Source organism: Xiphophorus hellerii, chromosome 21 (assembly GCF_003331165.1).
Source record: "Xiphophorus hellerii strain 12219 chromosome 21, Xiphophorus_hellerii-4.1, whole genome shotgun sequence".
Lineage (NCBI taxonomy): Eukaryota > Metazoa > Chordata > Actinopteri > Cyprinodontiformes > Poeciliidae > Xiphophorus > Xiphophorus hellerii.
The window spans coordinates 1,155,016-1,180,189 of record NC_045692.1 but is presented as its reverse complement, the minus strand read 5'-3'; the positions used below and the strand labels follow the sequence as shown (position 1 = coordinate 1,180,189).

Here is a 25,174-nt window from a genome sequence, read left to right as displayed (position 1 = left end):
TTTCTTGTTGAATTAAATGTTATGTTGTAACTCAAAGCTCAGTTCCCCATGTGATAATTGTCAGATTTTAATTTGTTAAACAGGATTTGTTATGCAAAATTGTCTTTTTACACTTTTTCTACGTTAATTTGGTCTCAACAGCTTCTAGAAACAATCAGCTCTCTAAAAAATCCACACAGCCATTTCATTGGCAAAAAATTAGTGTTTTTTGATGTCTCATCGGTTTGCAAAAAGACAAAAAAAGTTAAGTCATGAAAACATGAATGGGTAGACAGACCCAGGACCTCATACAGGGTAAAAAGCTCCAGTGGGTCTTCTTTTTAGGAGCTCCAGCGGGTCCCTTCCTGAGGTTGTTTCTGTCCAGAAAATGCTGCTGCCTCCTTCATGGTTGTGCAGGAGACTCCAGTTCTACTGCTTCTGGATTTGAGTCAGAGTCAAAGATGCATCTGCTGGCAGCCATTGTGATGTGTATAAAGTGTAATCACTGAGCTAATTTGCTAGCTAGTAGCAGTAACTTGCATAATGATGACAGCCCTGAAACAGTTCAGTCTGGAAGGTGCTCAAAATATGCAGAACAGGGCAGGTGAAAGCTTGTTTTATATGTTTTATATAACCCACTGACCTATCAAAACCGTTCAGTGGAGCATAATAGGTCTGCTCTACAAAAGACATGAGGACAAACGGTAGAAGTTTGCAGAGTTTGCTGCTGTTGGCAGACCAGAGGGCATATATGAGGAGAAAAGGAGAGTTTGTCATTAGAGACTTGAAGTCAGAGTTTGGCTTAGAAAAAATGACTTATGGATATTTGTGGAAGATGCTCAACACTGTGTTATGTTATTTTATTGACTGTGATTAGCTGCTGATACTGCCATGTTCCTCTCACACACACGCATGCGCACCTCCCACCCCCACACACACACCCGTCTCTCTCATTATTCTCCCAGCTGTCTGCTTTATCTTGTCTGGCTTAGGATTCTTATTAGCATTGTGAATGGAAAGACTGTCATGTTTCTATAAAGAGAAGTAACAGATTGTATTCCTTAATGACTGCAGTAGGTGTGTAAACAGTCCACATTTTTTGATCTTGTAACTTGTATAATTCACCACAGTGAAAGCTTAAAACAGCATCAGCAGAGACATCCAACATTTCCTTCCAAATCCTCCCGACATCAAGCAGGAGCCAAATGCTTTCAGCTTCTGCTTAATTTCACATGTTGTCCTGCTTTATTTTAGCTAATAGCAAAACTCACATGTATTTCACTCAGTGTGTCTGCTTCCGTTCTGCTTTTGTATATCTGCATGTGTGCCAGACAGAACTGATTTATTCCCACTGGTTTCTGCATCTCTATCTGCAGTGGAGTTGCAGCCTCATGTGCTCAGCCATCTCGCAGCTTCACAGCACTCTCCTCTCATTCATGCCTACCCAGGCTTTGCATAATGACTCAGTGTGGCTGCGCTGGTCGGGGAAGATTAAATTTAGAACAGAGCTAAGGGCCGTGGAGCTCTCACACACTCCACCAGTGTCTTCAGCTGCATGCATTCAGAGCTTTGTGTTGATGCACAGTCCACTCTGTCAATCAGTAAGATACTATGCAGAATTCTAAAGCTGTAAGTGTATTTTAAATTAGGGGCAGTGCTATATTATAAAATAGATTATTTTTGCATAGAAGAATGACAATATGAACTATGAATAAACCTTTCACTTCTGCTCTTTTCTTTTCATTAACCCTGGGGTTAAGGATCTAGGTCAGATGTGGGCAGTAAGGACAGAAAGTCCATCCTAGTGGTATTATCTTTATTGGAAAGAAGATTTTTAATGCATGACATAAAAATCCTACTCAATTGCCTCCTGTACTACTTAAGTTCCTGTCTGACTTGTTTCTCACTGGTTTCTGGTTTGGTCTTGGTTGGTTCATGAGCTTGTCTATGTCATGCACTATTACTCCTTCTTCATGCACAGCCAGTTATTTAGTTCTTGTCATGTAATGGTGGTGTTGAGGTGGTGAGGCAGATGCAGATGGAACCAGATTAGATGAATAATGAAGATTTAATGAACAAAATCCAGAAACAGTCCAAAAACACAGGCAGCACGACTGAGCGGAAGCCAGGGCTCAACGTCGGTAGCAGCTGGTATAACGACAGGACAACATGAAGGACTGAGCACATTAGACACCAAATGAGACGAGGACCTGACAAAGACACAGACACACAGGTGACACTAAATACACAGGAGGTAATTACGGGGATGAGAAACACCTGGGGACAATCAAGGGAAATACAGGACAACATGGAAACTCAGAAACACAGAAACTCAAAATAAATACACAGGAAAAACACGGAACATGACAGTTCTTTGCTTTTTTAAAATTTACTTATTTTTTAAATAAACCTCAGCTATGGCACTCTACTCCCGCTGTTGGTGCTTTGGCTCTTTATGATTCAGTCTCACCAACCATAACAAGAATCACAGATAATCTCTTCTTATGATGTGAGTATGTGGATCCACCTGCAAGTTTCTTATATTTACCACTTTTACCTTTTCACTGTACTGCAGAAATGTTGCTGTTCTGCATCTTCTGCAGATATTTCAAAGATGAAGGATATTTCTATTCTATTCTATGCAGACATATTCCTCTTGAGTGTAAGGGTGACAACAGTCAGATAAACACATTTCACAAAATATGAATTAACACTTTCACACTGTGTCACTCTGTATTCAACACCTCTGCCTTGACTTTGCCAAAGTGTTGTGTGTGAGCACTAGTGAGCGGAGAGTCTGGGGAGCTGTGATAACTTTGATGTTGACTTGTGTAGAACTGCAGCTGTGTGGAGATACTGGCACTAGATCAAACAAGAGGTGCATTACAAACACACACACATTTATACATGTATACACACATATACAGGTAAAATTCAGATATTTACATTCACCGTATAAAAAAAAAAAATCTTCTCGTTATTGGACATTAATTTGGTCTAAATTTTCCTATTCATGTCAGGTAGGATCAAAAATATTTCTGTATTAACATCTGTTCGTCTGTTGCCTTTGCCGCCATGCTTCACACCATTAGGGAAATTCTTCTCAGCTGCTATAACCTGCATTTGTTCCATCACTGATACAAGATCCCGTCAGGCATTCAGTCCTTGCCAGATTAAAAGTCACATCATGTGAGTAAAAATATCCAGCAGTCCTTCCATACCTGTTTCTGACTCCCATTATGGACTTCCACTCTGGTGACAGATTCCCGCAGGATTGGAATAATCCCCTTTTGATAGTGAACCCTCGCGGGGGTTGCGTTCTGAAAAGAACCCGTGATAGGGGAAATCCGTGAAGTAGTTACCTTTATTTTTTTACAATTATTATACAGCATAATTAAATACTCTACATTGAAACCAAAGAACAAAACCTATTTTCAGCCCTAAGCATTTTTTAACAAATAGAACGTTTTCTTACAAATAACTACAGTAAAATAATCATTTTAACCATCAATACGAAGTAGAGTAGGACAAATTGTGACTCTCGTATTTCACTGTTCCTCTGACTGTGACGCTGCGGCCTGACTCCGCTCTCTAGTGTCTTTTTCTTCTGATGCAGGTGGTGCAGGTGTGTTTTTTCGAGAGAACATACAGTAGTTATCGGTAGTTGTTGTCGCTCTTTTTTCTTCAGGGCAAAAATATTTGCCAAAATTTGCAAAGTTGTATATTTAAATACCCTAACGTTATTGGCACACAGGTAGAGAAGAAGACTGTTTAGCCAATCAGGACGCAGAACACAATGCACTGTGAAAAAAAAACCCTGCAAGCTCTGTTCCTGCATTCTCCATTTGCTCATTGTGTCCATTTTCTGCCAAAGATGTTCCCTTCTTGGATTTCCTCTCATCTGCTGTTGACGGTTTTCAATGTTCACCAAAGGTGCTTTTCACCAAATGTGCCTCGTCCATCCTGTAGATGGCGCTCCCCAACACTTCTGGTCAGCAACTCTCGCTATGCAGGACCACTAACACCCTGACAGAGTGGCCGTCACAAAGTTCTGATCTCAGAACTAAAACACTCCTTGAGACAGAGACGGACCAAATTCCAGCAAGCCACTGAGAGAAGCTTGTGAAAGGAAACCCTGAACATTGTACAGTTTAAAAAGCTATTTTAACAAATTCTAAGGAACTGTATGTAAACTTATAAATTTGAGGAAAGTAAAGACAAAAATGTTGCTCTCCAATGGGAGAGAGAATTTGGGATTTTAGCTCTGCCTACTCTGATATTTAGAAAACAGAAAATAATTTTGCTCATCCTAACTGACCTGAAAGAGAGGCAGTTCATTCTAATTAACTGTCACAGTGAAACAAAAAAGTTGTGTGTCTTTTTAAACAGTGGATGGAAATATCCTGGTCCAGCTGTTTGACAGATGGATTGCCTTTCCTCCATGAGCATCTGCTCAGAACACACACACAGCATTTCTCCACAGCAGCTCTGACACCATGCTGTGTTCAAAGAAAGCAGATTCAGTCTGATTCATATCCTGCTAAGCAAGTTTTGCTCTTTCTTCTGTGGTTCCTGAGTCAGAATGAAGGAAGCTGGGAGTGAAAGCCATCCATAAAACACAGACAGGCGAAGAAAATGGGACAATGTCAAAAAGATAAGGAGCGTGGTGACTACACAGCAACTGAGTCACACAACGCTTGACTAAACCTTTTTGATGCTTGTTAAGAAGTGGAGCTGTCAGCATCTAGAGCAGCTCCACACTCTGTTGGTAAGACAGGAAAGACAATGAGTTCAGCTGATGACAACCAAACTCCTCTGATGCCGCGCTGCAGTCTCTAATCATAGGTTCCTCTCAAAGCCTGTAAGATTTAATTAGTGTTGCACAAACACTTGACAGGGACTTGAGAAGCTGTGAATGTTGCTTTGACAAATAATACTTCTCAGACGTGTGTGTGTGTGTGTGTGTGTGTGAGACTGTATGTGAAAAACCTGCCTGAGTAAGCACCTGTTGCATAATTCAGACTGACAGAGGATTGGACTATAGCAGAGTGGAGGCAATTATTCTGTTAAAGCCTTTCAGTCACTGAAAAAAAAGGCCGGTTGGTCGGTTTGAGCGGCTGAGTGAACGTGATTCAGGGAGTATTAACATCAAGAGATTCTGCAGAAACATCCTCAGGTCTGTGCTGGTTGAAGGTGAACTTCTACAGCACAACTAGACTTTTCACACTATCCTTCTGGATGTTAACTTAGTTCTTGGTAAGCTAGTAAATAAATAAATGGCATACTGTAATGTTGTGGTGACTATTTAGTTTCTAATATCCTAGTTTTGTGACAAAAATATGTTTTTTCTTTTGCTGTTTTAGAAAGAGGAGTCCATTTTTACAGTTTTTTATTTCAAGATCAGCCTGTTAAAAACCATTCTAATTCAGGTTTTCAGGAGGTCTTATAATATCAAATCAAAGGAACTTTCACTTCCATTTCCTGTTTTGGATTATTTTAAAAACTTAAAAGTTATTAATCTTTTTTTTTCTTTCAATCTGAATAAATATCTACATTTTGTAATAAGATGCATATAACTCATTATGGTTAAAGCTGCAGTCTGTAACCTTTATAATTATTATTTTTTTACATATTTGTTGAAAATGTCACTATGTGGTGTGTGAAATAAATCAGGTTCATCCAGCTTTTCCTGGTGCTATCTAGAAACAACCAACCAGAGTCAGGAGGCGGGTCTTAAAGCTGGCAATCAGCCTCTGAGTGGCGCTGTTCATCCTTTCCCTCCCATACATGTTGCTTTGCTGCAACTAGCCCAGCCTGTCATGAGTACTGAGGCTAGTTAGCATGGCCACGCTTTTCCTGCAATTGTAAGTTGTTTCTCTACCATTATCACATTGAGCAGCAAGTACATAAGGTCGATTGACAGCACTAAGACCCTCCTCCCGGCTCTGATGGTTGTTTTTGGTCAGGAGTAGTGCATTTCTCCAGATGGCAATGGCAGCACAGGGAGGAGGTGAAGTAGATCAATCTTTTCTCTTAATATACCGTCACGACATAACAATTTTAGCAATTATGTACATTTTTTAATAAAAGTTACATATTGCAGCTTTAAATAAATTGCTTAAGGAAGAAAGAACCCTTAAAAGTTAATGACATACAAAGAAATCCTTAGAATCCATAACCCATGGTTTTATATACATACATAAGCTCTGTCCGAATTAAAGGTCTGCATCCTTCGAAGGACCAGGCTATGTAGACTGGGTCCTTCCAAGGCTGTGAATAAACTAAGACCGGAAGAGAAAAGCTGTGAATTCGGACAGGTCTAGACTTCACCAACTGTCTTCGTCCCCACCTCAACGTAACTCACGTTGCCTAGCAACCGTGACAGCATGAAGCAGAGAGCGGAGAAGAAAAAAAAACAATGGAGCTGAAGTTTGTTTTTCAGCCATGTATTATTCCTGATTAATGTATTATTCTTCACCTTTTATAGTAAAGGCTGTTCCATAGTAAAAAAAAGAAATCTTGTGGAAGTCAGCAGAAAAAGACGAAAAAATTATTTGAGTCTTGTTTTATTCTCAATGTCTTCCAATCAAAACCAAAAATAGAATGTAGTACAACCGTTGGTGTCTTCTCACCTCACCTTCTCCCCTTCACAATAAAAGTATACATTTGGGTGTGAAATATATACACAGGACCCCCCTGCAGGTAGGGGGGTCCTGTCCCAAAAACAGGACAGGACCCCCTGTCCTACACATAACATGTGAAACAACATCACAAGTACATAAAAGAAAACACACACCAAGGAAAAACTGAACAGCAGCGACATACAAAACTATTGAAATACATAACGGTAACGACTAGGGAGTTTAATAAGTCGGCCACCACGGCTTCTTTTCACAGGAACAGGGGTTGAAATTGAAAGAGACTCTCCAGATCGACTGCTACCAAACTGTCCACCTGAGGGGGACAAACCAGCTGTAAGGGGAGGAACCAGAAGAGTGGGTAAAGAAACTGGGGGACGACCATGGCGAGGTGGGTGAGCCAACTCAACTGGGTCCCCTGGTAACACATGAGCTGGCTTCAAACGTTCCACTGAGATACTCTCCTAATTACCCCTCAACTCCACCAAAAAATTCTTAGGTCCCCTTTCCAAAACACAGAATGGACCATCGTATGGAGGCAGTGTGATAAATACATGCATACAGACATTAAATCCTTTGGCACAAACACCTGTGGAAGGCTGTGATGTGCTGCCAATGGGGCAAAAGATCTAGATTCCCCATTTAGAACTGTTCTACTCCTCTGGGAATCAACTGAACCCGCTGGACCTGGAAGAAATTCCCCTTGTTCCCTCAAAGTTTTGCCCAGGACCAAATTTTTGTACTTTTTGTAGCCGAAACGTTTTTGTTGGGTTTTGTTGCAGGCCCAACAAAACCCAACGCAGGCAATCTATCCAGCTATTATCCACCAATGAGACCCGCAATGCAGCCTTCATTGTGCGGTGGAACCTCTCACAAAGACCATTGGCCTGTGGATGGTAGGCAGCAGTATGGTGGAGTTTAACCCCAAGGCTCTCTGCCACTGCAGTCCACAACTCTGAAGTGAACTGGGGACCTCTGTCGGAGGTCAAGTCCAATGGCACACCAAACCGGGACACCCAGGAGGAGATAAATGCCTGAGCCACATCAACCAAAGTGGTTGATGACAGCGGAACTGCCTCCTGCCACCGAGTAGTTCTGTCCACCATCGTCAGGAGATAGGTAAAACCTCTGGAAGGTGAAAGCGGCCCCACTAAGTCCACATGCACATGTTCAAACTTCCGTTGAGGAACAAGAAAGTGCTCCAGTGGAGCCTTAGTGTGCTGCTGCACCTTGGCATGCTGGCAAGCCAAACAGAAAGCCGCCCATGTCCATACATTTTTATGGAGTCCCGGCCACACAAACTTTGCCCCTACCAGTTTAACAGAAGCTTAAACACCCGGGTGTGAAAGGGAATGTTTGGACACAACTGTGTGTCCAAACTTTTGGTCTGTACTCAATACAGACCAAAAGTTTGGACACACCTTCTCATTGAATTCAATGTTTGGACACACCTTCTCATTGAATTCAATGAGAAGGTGTGTCCAAACTTTTGGTCTGAACTGAGTACAGACCAAAAGTTTGGACACACAGTTGTGTCCAAACTTTTGGTCTGTACTGTACATCAAAAACCCGCCAACACCAAGTAGTAGTGACCAAACCCGAGGTTTGCCAGTCGAGTAATAGCAAAGAAGGGTTGTGCCACAATCATGAAAGGAGACCTCCTCTAAATGCAAACTGGATTCAGCCACTTTAAAGGCCAGAATATCCTGGTCAGTCAGTTGGTCTGTGGCCATGGCGAGGTAGCCCACATCTAAATGCACAGAAGCAACCTTTGCTCTGGACAGACAGTCAGCCACCAGATTATTCTTGCCAGCCACATGCTGAATGTCAGTGGTGAACTCTGAAATGGCAGACAAATGGCAGACGTTGTTGCAGAGCCGACCACAGTTCAGAAACTTTTGCCATAGCAAAAGTGAGAGGCTTGTGGTCAACAAAAGCAGTAAGGTCCCTGCTCTCCAACAGGAAATGGCGTGTTGCCAAAAAAGGGAGAGCAGTTCCCTATCAATGGTGCTATATTTTTTTTTCAGCATCCCGGAGTTTCCTGCAACAAAAAGAAAGGCACCATCCACCCATTGCTCACAAACTGCCCCAACTGCATAATCAGAGTCATCAGTCAGTCATCAGTCACAGGAGCCACTGGAAATAGATGGGCCAAAAGCGCAGCATTAGCCAAGGCCTTTTTGGCATCATCGAATGCCTGCACCCTCTCGGGGGTCCACTCTATCTGCTGGTCCCCCTTCTTGCCTCTAAGTGCTTCATACGAGGTGAGCTGCCCGTGGGATGAAACGGTTATAAAAGTTTACCATCCCCAAAAACTCCTGCAGGGGCTTCACTGAGGGAGGGTGGCGAAAAGCGGAAACTGCTTCAACCTTTGCAGGTAGGGGAACTGCCCCTTGAAGTTGCAGTTGCCCCTGCTGTTGAGTTCCTGTGTCCTAGGAACTCAACAGCAGGCAGTCCAAACTGGCATTTAGCTGGGTTGACGATCAGGCCATGTTCACTGAATCAAACAGCTGACGAAGGTGCACCATGTGTTCTTCCGCAGAGGGACTAGCCACCAATATGTCGCCCAAATAGACGAACAAAAATGGCCTACCCTACAGGACTGAATCCATAAGCCTCTAGAAAGTCTGCGCTTTAAGACCGAAGGACATCTGTAAAAACTCAAAGACCAAAAGGCGTGATAACTGCGGTTTTGGGTACATTTAAGGGATGCACTGGAACCTGATGGTAACCTCGCACCAAGTCCACCTTAGAGAAAACAATTGCTCCAGCCAGGCGGGCAGAAAAGTCCTGAATGTGAGGAATTGGGTACCTGTCATTACTGGTTGTGTTGTTAAGGCACAGAAAATCCCCACAGGGTCGTCAACCCCCATCTCTTTTGGGAACCATGTGCAACAGAGATGCCCATGGACTTTTGGAGCGTTGTACAATGCCAAGATGCTCCATGTTTGCAAACTCCTCTTTTGCTATCACTAACTTAGCGATGTCTAGGTGGCGCTCACCCAAAAACCAGTGGACTGGCTGTAGGTATACAATGTTCCACCCCATGCTTTGCCACGGTAGCAGAAAATGTGGGAACCATTAAAGATGGGAACTCTGCTAACAGACCCTGATACTCATCACCTGTGGCAAGCATGTTGGCGAGGGGTGGATGGCCGGGACCGCCAAGTTTACAGGGGTATGTATCAAAAGACAAAGGATCTATTAAGCAGCCATTAGCAACATGTACTAATAACCTAAAAGCACACAAAAAAATCTGCACCCAAAATAGGTAAAAACACAGAAGCTATTACAAAGTCCCACTGAAACTGACGTCCGTTGAAAGACACAGTCACCAACCTCGATCCAAAAGTGCGATTCGGAGTGCCATTAGCCACGCACAGCGACGGTCCGTTACTTTCGCACAAAACGTCCGCTGCTGAAACTGGCATGATGCTCCGCTGTGCACCCAAGTCACACCTGGTAGAAATGCATTTATACTGTAGTGCCTGGAAGCCAACAAAAGCACCCTTTTGCTGAAGAAGCCAAAGGGTGCTTCTTCAGGGCGGCTGAAGAAACACCCTGGCCGCTTCTTCAGCCAGGGTGTCATGAACTGTTGTGGTGAGTGGTGGTGAGGCAGACGCCAGGAGATCCAGGTAAGTGAAATAAAGAATATTTAATGACAGAAACGATCCAAAATTGTAGTCCAACAACCAAGGCAGCACTGCAGAGCGGAAACCAGGGCTCTTCGCAGGTAGCGACAAGGAGACATGAATGGACTGAGCACAACCTCAGACAAGACGCCAAACGAGACGAGGACCCGACAAAAACGCAGAAACACAGGTGACATTAAATACACAGGAGGTAATTACGGGGACGAGAAACACCTGGGGACAATCAAGGGGAAGACAGGACAACATGGAAACTCAGAGACACAGAAACTCGAAATAAATACACAGGAAAAACACGGAACATGACACAGGGAGCAATAATCCTTTGTCCGGATCAACAGAGAGCTGGCCAGCTTGGTGCGAACAGGTGGAGGAAGCTGGCGTGGAAACAGATGCGTAAAAAGGAAGGAAACATCTCCCAAACCAAGTAATGCCAGCATGTTCTCCATCAGTTCGGAGGGCTTGCGATCCCCCAAGCCATTCAGAGAGAGCAAGCGATCGGCCCGCTCTTCATCTGACAGTTGGTAGAGCTGAAGCAGATAGTCCTTGAGCGCACTGTATTTGTTAGCGCTTGGTGGGTTCCTCAGCAAACCCATCAGACGGCGGGGGGAAACAGAGTCCAAAGCATCAACTACATGGAAGTACTTGGTCTCATTTGTGGATAACCACAAATCTGGGATTCCACATGCTTTACCCATGGTACTGGATCATGCTGCCAGAACTCTGGAACTTGATAACGGCAGCAAAAGCAGAAGCGGCGGTTGGAGTAACGGCCGCCTGGAAAGAAACTGGGTCCCAAATCACAGCTGGTGGAGAAGCGGTGGCAGCATCTGGTGGGTTCTTGTTAAAAAACATGTTCAGAAGTTCACAGCTGTTCGGGGTCACCAATGTGGAAGTCAGCAGAAAAAGACGAAAAAATAATTTGATTCTTGTTTTATTCTCAATGTCTTCCAATCAAAACCAAAAATAGAATGTAGGACAACTATAGCTGCTCCCAACGTTTTCTCGCTGGTTGATGAAGGTGCAACACTTCGACTGATGGTTTCAAACGTTTTATTAATGAATTTTTGCCGCATAAACGTCCAAGACCACCGTGAACACTGCAATAAAATACACGGTGACAAATATACATCAGTAAAACCGTCATGTTCCCTTATATGAATTATTCAAATGAAACTTATTACACATATACAAACACAAGAATATTCCACTCAATTGTCCATACCGTATGCCCCTCCAACCAGAAGGTTAGGAGTTGCTAGAAGTCCATTTCTTCCTTATTTCAGTTCTTTGTCTTTCCTATTGCCGCTTGTGCACACCAACTGAGTATAAAACGAAACTTAAAGTCCTCTATCGAAAGCATCACGTGACCAAGTGACGACCTAATTACTGAGGTGGTCAGATGACGCCACCAATCAAACAGTACCCCCCAAAATATGCACAAAAAATGCCCATGTGACTACGTTCGCTACAACAACCGTTAGTGTCTTCTCACCTCACCTTCTCCCCTTCACAATTAGAGTGTACATTCAGGTGTGAAATATAGACATTGTATCCACCACAATCTGTTAGTTTGGTTCTAAAATGTTCCAACATGTATTGCACATTTCTACCATGATAAATATAAGCAAATTATTTGTTTTCAAATCTCCGTCCAAATCTCGGGTAAGTGACTATAGTTAAATAATACTAGTATGTTTGAAGGCTCAACATTGATCAATCAAACCGATTTGCTCAGGAATAAATGAAATACTTTAGTAAACCAAACATTTTACAAGTAGATATTACCTGTCTGAATAATATCGGTGTTTAACTTCCACTCATTGGGGAAAGCTAGTGGGAGTTTTTAAAACAATGTGCCAGGATTTAGGCATTCTCCTCCGGTATACCGAACCTGAAGAGCCTGCCCAGCTGGCAGCTGGCGTGGGGAGCTGGCTGTTAACGCAGCAGGAGCAGGCATGTCTGAAAATGTCAGAGCAGGTTATGTTTTGGTGAACCGAGCAGATATTCGACACTTACACATTTACATTCTCTCCTAAAAACGTTACAAAATCACGTTGTGTCATTTAAAGTGTAATATAACAAAAATAATTTGCCGCTCTTCACCGCCATTGTCGCTCTGCCTGAATGCCCGGTTGGGACTCGCAATGAATTATGGGATATGGTGGGCCGTGAAGGATACACCGGACCCATCCTTCAAATCTGGGGAAAAGGAGGACGCATTTGGCGGCGGCATGTGAAGGAGTCTTTGATTTTGGACTGGCCTTGTCGCCACGCTATGACGTAATCAGCCTACAAATCCATCCTTCAAAGGATGCAGACCCTGAATTCGGACACAGCTATAGAGTTGAAACATGATTTTTAAAAACTCATAAAATCAACCCTAGCAAAGTAAATTATTATTATTATTAAGATCTATGAGGATTTCTATGGCATCAGATTTGTGATCTAGTTTGTCCTGTTTATGATCTGTGGTCCACCTCTTCAGCTTTCATTTCTTCCCCAGGAGTCTACGCCTTTGGCCTCTTCACGGTTGACATCTTCGTCAATGCAGGGCAGGTAGTGACAGGAAACTTGGCGCCGTACTTCCTGACGGTGTGCAAGCCAAACTACACAGCACTTGGGTGTCAACAGGCGCTGCGCTACATCAGCCACCAAGAGGCCTGCACAGGGAATCAAGATGATGTCCTGAGGGCCCGCAAGTCCTTTCCCTCAAAGGAGGCTGCTCTCAGCATTTACGCCGCTCTCTATCTGGCTGTGAGTTTATCTTTCTGATCTGTGGACCAGATTAATCTTACAAGCACTCCGATCAGTTTAGCTGTGTATCTACACTGTTTTCTGAAGGCTGCTGGTTCAGTTTTTCTTTCTGTTAGCTGTATTTTTGATTCCTCTTTGAAGGGCCCTCCAGTCATGTATGCATGGCTTTGGACTGCCAGTTACTCCCTGCATTGAGTGGAGAGCAGATTGCCTTTGTTATCTAGGTCATTTAACAAAGAAGGCCATGGTGTGTGTGTGTGTGTGTGTGTGTATAAAGCTCATATATATATATATATATATATATATATATATATATATATATATATATATATATATATAATGTCTGACTATTGAACCATAACAAATTAAAGGGAAGCAATGCATGGGATAACTTAAAATGGGATTTATTTAACAAAAATCAGAACTGGTTGGAAAGGAGAGGAGAGGGAGAAGGGAGAGAGTGGCAGAGAGACAGAAAGAATGGGCTGCGTTAGTAAGAAGGAATGGTGCATCTTAAGCTGGATCTGATGTCATTCTGGAGACACTGGCCAGCTGCCTCCACTTCCAATCAGCACCAATTAGAAGCTCTAAAACAGGGATGTTAAAGACCCAGAGGAAAGGCCTTGGGCCCTAACACCCCCCCTCTTCAAGACAGGGTGCCCACCGGAACCCTGGGCAACCTGTATATTAACATCTGGAAAAATAGAAAGAAAAAAAAATTAAATGCACTTACAATATCTCAAACCAGCTGAGATGGAGCAGAAAACAAAAACTTAGATCCCTTCAGGTCCCATCCCTAAGTCAACAACTGGTACCTTGAAGTGACTCTTAGACAGGAAAGGGGAGAAAAAAAAAGTTACTGACTTTGTGCTGTTGACAAAGCATCTGCGATGACATTATCCTTCCCCTTGATATGATAAATGTCTAAGGAAAAAGACTGCAGAAACAATGACCATCTCACAAGTCTCTGATTTGGGCAGTGAAAAGAATTCAAGAAGGTCAGAGGATTATGATCTGTGAAAACAGCTAAAGGCCCTGAACCCACATAGACCTCAAAATGTTGTAAAGATCAAATAAGAGCAAGGGTCTTTTTTTCGATGACTGAATAATTCAGCTGATGCCTATTAAATTTCTTAGAAAAAAAACCTCACAGGTCTTTCAATTGAAAAGTCAATGATTTGCAAAAGGACTCAACCTGCACCAACATGACTAGCATCAACCTGGAGCTTAAAAGCTTATTCATATCAGGAGCCAACAAGACAGGAGAATTGCATAACATCTTCTTCACGTCTTCAAAAGCCTGCTGACAAACAGAGAAACAAATGTATTTCACATTACTTTTCAAAAGATCTGTCAGAGGTGCAACCACAGTTGAAAAGTTTCTGCAGAAGGCTCGATAGTATCCAACTAAACCCAAGAATTTCATGAATTCCTTTTTAGTTGTTGGTGGTGGATACTTTTCAATTGCTTCTACCTTTGCACTAAATAGACATACATTACCTTGACCCACTTGATGACCAAGATAAGTAACAGTCGCTCGAGCAAATTCACATTTGGCTAGATTCACGGTAAGACGTGCATTCACCAAACGGTCAAACAAAGTTGTGAGTCGTTCCAGGTGAGAAGACCAACTGTGAGAATAGACAACGATAATGGCAAGCCATTTTAACATCAATTCGGTTTCGTCTGACTATCCGTAAAAAAATGCATCTTAACTAGACAAAACTACATTTTGACTATCCGGAATGGTAATTTAAGATTTCCAGATTTTACATTCTGAGTAGTAAGAATAATAATTCAAGATATCTTCAATTACCGTATTTTCCGCACTATAAGGCGCACCTAAAACCCTTGAATTTTCTCAAAAGCTGACAGTGCGCCATATATATGGACCAATATTGAGCTACAACTGGTCTCGCAACTACAGTAAGCAGCCGCCGACTTCATTTTCCCCTGTAGAAGAAGTGCTCGGTGCATGCTGGGATATATGACTGTGTGAAGTGCGCCGTTTCATTTCCATTTGTGTGTTTGTGTAAAGACCCCAAAATGGCTCCTATTAAGAGACACGCTTACGACGCAGAGTTTAAACTCAAGGCGATCAGTCACGCAGTAGAACATGGAAATAGAGCAGCAGCAAGAGAATTTAACATTAACGAATCAATGGTGCGGAAGTGGAGGAAGCAACAAGATGACCTACGCCAAGTAAAGAAGACTAAACAGTTTCCGAGGGAATAAAGCAAGATGGCTACAGTTGGAGGACAAACTCAAACAGTGGGTTGTTGAACAGAGAGCAGCAAGTAGAAGTGTCAGTACAATCACTATTCGAATGAAGGCAACAGCGCTAGCACGCGAAGTTAACATCAATGAATTTAGATGGGGTCCTTCTTGGTGCTTTTGGTTTATGAAAAGACGTAATCTCTCCATCCGCACACGAACGAATATCACGTCACTGACTTTACCTCGGGGAAAATAATAAAACAGCTGTTTATTCATTTTGGGAATGAACGGAGTTGTCAGAACGCTGGTTTGTAATCTATTAATAAAGTTTGACTGACCTATCTGACTGTTTTGTTGACATTCCCTTTAGTTCAGTTCCATCTAATGGATGCATAACGTAACCCCAGCCTCTACTGTAGCGCCTTATAATGCGGTGTGCCTTATATATGAAAAAGTTTTAAAATAGGCCATTCATTGAAGTTGTGCCTTATAATGCGGTGCGCCTTATAGTGCGGAAAATACGGTACATTTTGATGAGTCAAAATTCCTTTCAAGATATCTCAAATTACGACACTGGATCCGTCATTTGACGGGACACATCCGTAACTATAATTTATAACCGAATGCACTTAAAAACAACTTTGAAAAGCTAAAATTGCTATTGTCAAAGCATTTTCAACATGAAAGTTGTGCATTTTCAAACATCTTTTTTCCATTTCTTTTCTATTTTTTCATTGTTTTACTAAACTTTCAAATTGCCACGCAAGTCAGAGACATTTTGATTATACAGAATACATATTCAAGATATCAGTAATGTCATTCTGACTATTCAGAATGTTAATTTAAGATATCGTAAATAGAAAAGCTGTGTAATTCAAGATATCTCTAATTCATTTAGAGATATCTTAAAACAGTTGTGTCCAAACTTTTTTTAGTGAGGGTGAAATACAGAAAAATAAACAAAGGGCCGGGCCACACAGTAGAGGTGACATATTGACACATGAATACTGTGTGTATTTCTAACTCACCTATAATGTGAAGAACATTGCACTCAGTGGGAGCAGTGATGCTGTCCTTTGGATTGAAGGATGGCTGACATGTCAGGAGAAAGTTTGGTGGTTGAGACAAGAAGGACTTCACAGAGATGGCTATCGGTCATTCTGGTTCTCAGTCTGCTTTTGTTCTGATTCAACAGAGAAAATGTTTGTATACATATGTATGTTCAGCCGAACAGACTCATCATTCTTTTTGCGTGGCGTCTCAGAGGAAACTTGGCATTATCCAAACTCTGATAGAATTCAGGGAGGGAGAGAAGCTGATGTTGACTCTTCAGAGAATCATCAGATTGCATTTCAATCAGTTTTAACAGCAGACTCTCTTCCACTTCTTCTGCATCCACCAGGAAGGGGGTCGAGAACAGCTTGATTTGTTTTTGAATGACAGAAAAATCTTGGAAATGTTGGTTGAATTCTGTCACGAGAGATGCAATCACAGACACATATTTTTCCTTTTTAGCAGAAAGGTCAGCCTTTGGAAAAGCAGACTTGATTTCAGACAGCGCAGGGAAGTGTGCAGCATTAAAGCCTCGTAGTTGTGTCTCAATTCTCAGGCGGAGCTTTACTCAGAAGGCTTTCATGTGCGCATACAAGTGTGACACCAGCTGTTCTTTGCCTTGTAGGTTCTTCTTCAGTGTATTTAGATGATGTGTAAGATCAACTAAAAATGCAAGGTCTACCAGCCACAGAGGGTCACTTAGTTCATGAAGAGGTCAGCTCTTCTCTTTTAAAATCTGGTCGATTTCTGATCTCTGCTAATAAAACCGCTGCAGCACAGAGCCGCAGCTGAGCCAGCGCACATCAGAGTGGTAGAGTACATCCCCGTATTCAGCGTCCACGTCAGATAGGAAAGCCTGAAATTCTCTGTGGTACAGTTCTCTAGCTCGAATTATGTTGACAGTTTTTGTAACAGTGTTCATCACTTTCCCCAGCTGGATAGTCTTGGCACACAGCGCTTCTTGGTGGATTATACAGTTCATCCTAACAGCCTCACCTCCACTCTTTTACCTTGATGCACACCAACAATGCCATTCCTTTGCGCTCGCCCGTCATGGCCGAAGCTCCATCCGTTGTTACTTCACAGAGCTTGTCCCATTTAAGGCCCATCTTTTCAACTGCCTCTGACACAACTTCAAAAGTATCTTTTCCCGTCATTGTGCCTTTTAGGCTCATCGTATCAAGCAGCTCCTCCGTACAGCAAAAATTATGATCTACTCCCCGCAAAAAAAATTAACAGTTGTGCGGTGTCTGTGGCATCTGTGCTCTCATTGCATGCTATTGAGTAAAATTCAAAAGCACAAGCTTTGTCTCTTAGCTGAACTTTCAAGTTAGCTGACAAGTCCTCAATTCTCCGCACCACTGTATTTCTGGATAAAATCACATTGGTGAAATCAGGCACTTTTTCTGGGCACATTATTTCTGTGACTTTGATGAGGCACTGCTTTATGAAATCACCGTCTGAAAACGGTGCTGGGCAATAAGTTTAGCAACTTCATAACTTGCTGTTGTGGCGTTTTCCTGTATTTTGTTAGCACGAAAAAAAAACTGCTGTTGAGCTTGCAGGCTAGCTGCCATTTGCTTGACTTTCTGTTTTCGTTCGGCACCAGTGTATGATGTAGCTCTGATGTTTGGTCTCATAGTGCCAATGGACTATACTCAAAAAAACATTATACTCTTTCATTACAGCAACATCTTTATTGCAAATCACACAGACACACTTTCCTTTGATTTCTTTGAAAAAATACTCATTTTCCCACCGTGTTTGAAATCTCCTACACACACTTGCTATTTTGCGTTTCTTCGGTGCTGCCATTTCTGGTGACTCGCAGTAAAAGTTTTTCTTCGCTTAATTTTGTTTCTGTGGCTGATTCCATCTAGTGTTGAAACTGAGAAGCGCAACAGAGTTGAGCTCAAGCTTCTTGTGCGGGCCATATTCAATTATATTTCCAGAATTTGCTGCGGACCAATAAAAACTGGCCTGCGGGCCGTAGTTTGGACACCCCTGTCTTAAAAGGAATTTTGACTAGTCAAAATTACAATTCAAGATGTCTTTAATTTAGTTTTGTCTTGTCATTATTTGCTTTTAAGATATCTATAATTTAGTTTTCGCTAGTCAAAACTACATATCTCCTATCCAAAAATAAATTTAAGATATCTTGATTTATGTTGTCATTCGAGATATCTTTGGTTAGAATTATGACTAATCAAAACTAAAATCGAGATATCTTGAATTTACTTTATGACTAGTCATAATTGTAAATATCTGAAATGTGCATTTCAAATAGTCAGTAATTCATTGTAGATATCTTGAATTGAAGACCGTTACTGTGGTCTGAAAAAAAACCTCCAGAACGTGTTGAATGCCAGTTTGGCGCACTCATCTAATCTGTGTGCTCTCCACCAGTATCTTTATGTGTCAACACAAAATCAGCCAACACTGCAGCTTCTGATACAGTTTTTACCTTCTGTTCAGTAATGTACACTGCAATGCATTATTGAGAAACAGAGTTCTTAAATTGTTCCAGAACCATTAAATTACAGAGGTCACCAAGTGTTTTAACCTCAGACGGAGTGCACCATCAATTGAAATGAATCTCCAAATCCTTTGCAAACTCTACATAAATTTTGTAACCTTTTTTCCAGTTCCTAAACTTCTGTCTGTATGGTTCATGGACTAATTCATATGCTTTAAGTATTGCAGCTTTAACCTTAGCATAATCTTGGCCATCATTTAGGCTCAACATAGAGAAAGCTTCTTAAGCATGACCAATCAAAACACACTGAAGCAAAACTATGCGGTCTGAATCAGACCAGTCTCTTGTCTCTGCAACCCTTTCAAACAAAGTGAAAAAAATTTCAACATCCTTTTCACTTAACTTAGGCACCAAACGCAAGTCACTTAAAATATCAGAGGCTTTACATTTTGAGTCCATAACACAAGATTCCACAGACAATTTGCCTTCTTTCATCAGATTTAATTTCTCACTTTCTACATTTATTCTTGCTAATTCAGTTTCCTGTCTTATCTTTTCCATAGTAAGAATCTTATCCAAATCTGCTTGCTGTCATAAATTCTCCAAGGCCAACTCCTTTTCCTTCTCCAATTGCATTCTTTATCTTAACATCTCTTTTCGTTGTTCAAAATCCAAAAATTTAGGCTTTACAACCTGAGAACCCAAATCTTCAGGTCTTGAAGACAAAGACAAAACACCCATTTCAATTAAGTTTTCCCTTAAAATTGCTTTATCATTTTCTTTCAACCGTTTGTCACCAACACTTATTTTATAGTGCTCAGCAATTTTTACTAATTGTTCTCTTGAACACTGCTCCAGAAATTCTGCTGATGGAGATTTGTTAAAGTCTTCAACAGACATGTCTAAATTCTTAATCACAAAACAGTGTTTCAAAATTTAAAGTAAATTGCTGACAATCTGTGCAACACCAAACAACCAACCTGAACTGCCCCTCTAACTGCCTATCAGAAACTAACTAGCTCAAACCTAGACTTCAGAGATCGGGGACAGTGGGTACTTATGCACTAAATACCAGTAGACTAGAAAAGGCAACCCCCCCTACATTGAGGTTCCTGCTCAGACTGCTCTACCACCAGACCAGGCAGTGAGGTACAAGGTCACATCACAGATTACCATGACATGAGTTTTAGTGTACTGTGATACGTACTTTAATTTCTCAGTTAGTTAATATAGATGGATGTTGAAGCAGTAAAAATATTTTCAGTCACTTTCCTGTTCATTTCCTGCAGCAGCAGTGGATGGATTTTGAGTCCATAACACAAGGATGTGTGTGTCATCGATACACTCTGTCATATTTGGCAGGTCTGGGAAATGACAGCTTAAAAGGTGACTGACCCCAGTCTGAGATGGTGCACAATGTCTGCTATAATTGAATCTTATTTCAAACAGGCCTATGTAACTTCAGAGGATTTAACATCACCCAGCAGAGTGGAATCCTGTGTAAGTCTAATCTATCTAATAGATTTGTGCCTCAGTAAAACGTGTCATGAGTGGAAAGAGGCATCAGTGCAGTGGCTTCTCAGTCATCAACACAGTGCTGCCTTTCTGCATCGCCAACATCATCCAGGAAGCAACTAACTGCACACAAATGTAGAACAGTAACTGGATATGACCTGCAAACATTGCTGATGTAAATTCAGTTTAGGTCAGGAAATCCTTCTGGAGTATGGTACATTTAAGAATCCTTCTGCTGGGATAGACAGTGGTGGGAAAAAGTGTTTGTCCCTGAATCCAGTTGAGATGCAGTGGCATCACCTCCAAATGGTGGTCCATACTTAAAAAGCCTCAAACATGGCTTTATGGCTACAATTTTGCAAAGATGAGTGGATCAATGATTCTCTGTAGTGATGTAGGCTCATTGCAACTCATGGCAAATGCTTGATTACAGACGTTACCTCTAAAGGTTGCCCAACCAGTTAGGAGTATTGGGAGACAACCTGTGTAGTGTTTACCTTTATCTATCACTTGTGTTTTCTTTGTGAAACATTTACTTCTAATATTGAACATTATCTAACATTAATATCTAACATTGAAAAGATAATAAATCCCATGCATCACGGTTTAAGTGTAGAAATCCAGTTAGGACTGCTTGCTTCAGGTGGGTTAGGGTTCTGTAGAATCTCAGACCTTCTTAAAGAAAACCAAGCAGGATGTCTTCACAGAAGCTGCTGGTTTTATATTTGAAGTTTGATTGCATGCATATACCTAGCTGACTTAAACAGATTGTTCACAAAAATTGCTTTGTGGAGTAGGCCCTTCTACTCCCTGTGTGTATTTACATCTCTTCAGAGACCTTTAAACTTTAGAGTGATGTTTCAAAGAATGCTTTCTATTAATTCATTCTAGGACATTCTATGTCCTTTTATGAAAAACATAAAACATTTAATTCCTAAGAAAAGAAGAATATTATGTCAAGCCAACAAACAAATATTTTTAACACAAAAACAATATTTTATGACATACACAACCATAGAGATAACTGCTGATCGACAGTTAATCTTCAAGAGGTAATGGCTAAAGAAGCTGGCTATTCAGAGTGCAGTGGCCAAAAGAAACAACCCAAGATCTAACAAGCCGTGGCTCATAGTACAGCTGGAGAACTGATAGCTTGATTCAAGGAACTACATAGTTCTGGGGCTGAACTGGACTCAATGTTTCCAGACTCATCAAAGGAGCCTATACAGGGTCATGTCCAAATTGCAGAGCTCATAGACCGAGAAGAGGCGTTCAGAAAGTCATGACAAGCTCTGTAGATTGTGTTAATGCCACTGATGCCGGGATCTAAGAAGCAGTGGACAAAGCCAGAAGGCCACAGAAACCCACAAAGAAGCTCTTGTGACCCTTAAAGTGCATGAACTGATTAAGGAGCTTTGGAAGACATCTAGGAGGCTGCGGACACCCATGAAGAAGAACCAACTAATGGAGTTTGAAGGTCTGCTGAATGGTTGTCGACCTTTATCTATCACTTGTGATAGATAATGACTCAATGACGAATCTGTCATTGTGGCTCTGGAGTCATTGTGGCTCTGTCGCAATTTTTAGGTTCAATATATACTTTACATATGCAGTACTGTTACAAAACCAGCGTAGCTGTAAAGTCACAGCAATAACTCATTAAAGCTTTTGAATTTCATGCTGCACTGTGCAGAACCTCAGTGCAGACACCTCAACATGCTGGATACTTGAAGTGGTTGACAGTGCTGGTTATTGGTTCTTTTCATTTATTCATTTAGCTTGTTGTTCACCAATTGTAGGAGCTCACGCTCACAGGCTGAGAACAAGCAACCTTCTAGCCTAATAGCCATGTGACAGAGGCTGCAGCCTCAGCTTTCTCCTGATCCCTCTAGGTGAGGATGCTTTTAATCTACTTCATATATATATATATATATATATATATATGTATATATATACATATTTATTTATTAATGCTGTATATGCCGGCATTAATGTGCTATATACATTACCCTTAAATATTTCAGAACAGATTTGGCTTTGTGCTTTTTTGATCTGTATGCATCCTACTAAATGATTCTAAATAGTAAGCAGATATGACAATGTATAATTCTTCTGCATCTACCGAAGCTTGTAGTACTTCATCAAGAGGTTTACAGTTGCAACACGTTAAAGGCAGCATTATGTAAAACAATAGCTTCAGAGCTCCAACAGTGTATGAATGTCCTATCAAAGAACATATGTTAAATAATATCTGCATACATTGTTTATCTGTTTTACATCTCTTAATTTGTAGTTATGGTTAGTATCATTAAGGTGTGGCAGACTGAACTCGGCTCTGACTAAGACTACGTTACCAGGTTGTCAGTCAAAACCTTGAAAGATTTGTTCCTTTTTGTGCTGGTAGTAAGCATAGTGATGTAATTATCTATTATTTATGTTTTCATTCAGGCATTTTGAAAAAAAAACCTTACTAATCTGTATGCTTTTGAAAAATATGGAAGAGTTTAAAGAGGAGATATGAAGTGGGTCACTAGATTGCTTTAGGAAACATGGACTGTTACCATGACAGCTGCGTTCTAGATTATGATTTGTTTGGAATGTATTCAATAATAATGCAAATATCAATATAACCTATGATTGGTGTATATACAGTAATATTGAATAAATGTTACTATTACTGAAAAGTAATTTAAGCAATGCGGTTCACTATACAACACATTATATAGATTAATTCCACTCAGACTGATGAGCCTGTATCTAATAATTATGCTGATTTTCTGCTTACAACTGATGAAACCACATCTGTCTGCCTGTATGGATCAATTTGAATAAAAATAGCGGGATGAAGGGGTTAGGAAAGAGAAAATAGAGACGATTTAAGTGGGCCTTGAAGGAAATTTTGTGCTCAAATCAAGAATTATAAACTATGTCCTTAGAGGCTATCTGCTGCTTCAATACTAGAGATTAGTAATTAGAGCCAAAGACACGCCATATGTGTCTCCCTGCCTCACTTTCTCTCTGGAGTTCACCCTACTGGCACTAAATCAAGGCCAAACTTGTTATTAACATGCATGTGTGCCATAGTTTCATAGTTTTGTTCAAGAAAAGCTCTAATGATGAATCTGCCTCAGTGATGACAGAGGGCTTTGAGACCTGGAAGTGTGTAAAATTGCTGCTGCATCTAACAACTGCACAGATTCATAACTTAACATGTTCTAAGTATGATTCAGCTGTAATGTATCCACCATGTTGTATGGTTTCTGTTTCTTTTTAAGTTGGTCTGGATTTTTAATGTTTTCTTCTCCTTTGTGTGAGTTTTTATTAGATTGTTTAGAATGTTGCCTCCTTTGTTTACCGTAACTTTTCTTCTTGAATTTATCTCCTAATCTCAGTTTTGCAGATTTCAGCAATTCTTTCACCTTTTAATTTTAGGTTCTTTATCAGCTTTATCTCTACTTCTGGTCTGGTGATAGGTCTTAACAGTTTCCTGGTGAGAGTGAGGGACGGGGCTTTGCCACAGCCAACTCTACTAGCTGCAACAAACTACTCCTATTAACATTTCACATATAACAGTCATGTTTATGGATCCCTCCAAAAATCCTCAACCATATCCATGTCACTAACACAGCAATCCAAAACAACAAAACCTACATTTCCACCTGACCAGTAGCACCTTGAGCTCACACAGCCACAACATCACAGCGGCCCGTCCCTCTAACTGCCTAACCAGAATCTAATTTTACTCCTCCGAGCCTCCGGATGTTGAATTGGTGGTTTTGATGCACTATAACGGCAGAGATAATAAACAGAATCAACTGAATAGGGCGGTCATTTCACCCAGTCATGTGTTTCTCCTGGTAGATGTATGTGACCTGCACGGTCCAGGCCAAGGGGACGCGCCTGGCCAAGCCCGTCATGTCTCTGGGGTTCATGTGTCTCGCCTTCCTCACTGGTCTGAACCGTGTGGCGGAATACCGCAACCACTGGTCGGATGTCATCGCAGGTTTTATCATTGGCATGGCCATCGCCACCTTCCTGGTGAGAATCACACATTTTTGTCACTATGGAAACATTTCTGTTTAGGAGAAGTAAAGTCCTGTCCTGGCACCATTTGAACAGTTTAACCTTCACGCTGTTGTTTTAGAAATATGACACAGAACAGTAATTCATTGTTCCAGGATACAGAATCACTAACAGACATTCTGTTGAGTTCCTGTCTTCCCAGCAGAAAAGATACTGTCCTCATCATCCTGACAGTAGGTGGGGGAGGGAAGACCATCCATCGCCTCCACACAACACCAGAACTAGCGATGTGTTTCTTAATATTATTATTAGAGGACCAGAATACGAGTTGTGAGGAGATGGGACTGTGGTTCAGCTTTGTCATTATTCATATTCTAATCCTCATAGATCGGTATTTCTCAGTTCTGGTCCTCATAGATTCCTGACCTGCCGTTTTTTGGTGTTTCCTTTCTGACTTGAATTAGTGATTGATTAACAGGCTTCTGCAGCTCTGGATGGCTGCAGAGGAGGTCATGCAATCATTTGAATTAGCTGATCTGGAACAGAGACACATCTCAGACATGCAGGACAGCAGTTCCTGTCACAGCCAGTTAGTCAAGTTAACCAAAATACTTTAATATTTGCAGTGCTGTGAAAAAGGACTCCCCCTGTCATTGATATACAGTACAGACCAAAAGTTTGGACACACAGGTGTGTCCACAAGTTTGGACACACAGGTGTGTCCACAAGTTTGGACACAGGTGTGTCCAAACTTGTGGTCTGTACTGTATGTTAAAAAGGATTTTATTGGGGGGATTATTCATAATTCTTAATAAATATCTTTGATAGCTTTATCTTTAATATAAGACAAAATTACTCTGAATAAA

General features: G+C 41.3%; 1 protein-coding gene across 4 annotated transcripts in view; it reads left to right on the top strand.

Moving 5' to 3' along the window:
• The window catches only part of plppr5b (phospholipid phosphatase related 5b), a 68,617-nt gene that overhangs the window by 31,188 nt on the left and 12,255 nt on the right, over positions 1 to 25,174 (top strand). For all 4 annotated transcript variants that reach the window (XM_032551081.1, XM_032551078.1, XM_032551080.1 and 1 more), the window contains 2 exons: positions 12,774 to 13,024; positions 24,147 to 24,323. In XM_032551081.1, the coding sequence (XP_032406972.1) occupies positions 12,774 to 13,024; positions 24,147 to 24,323 (428 nt within the window). The remainder of the gene's footprint in view (positions 1 to 12,773; positions 13,025 to 24,146; positions 24,324 to 25,174) is intronic.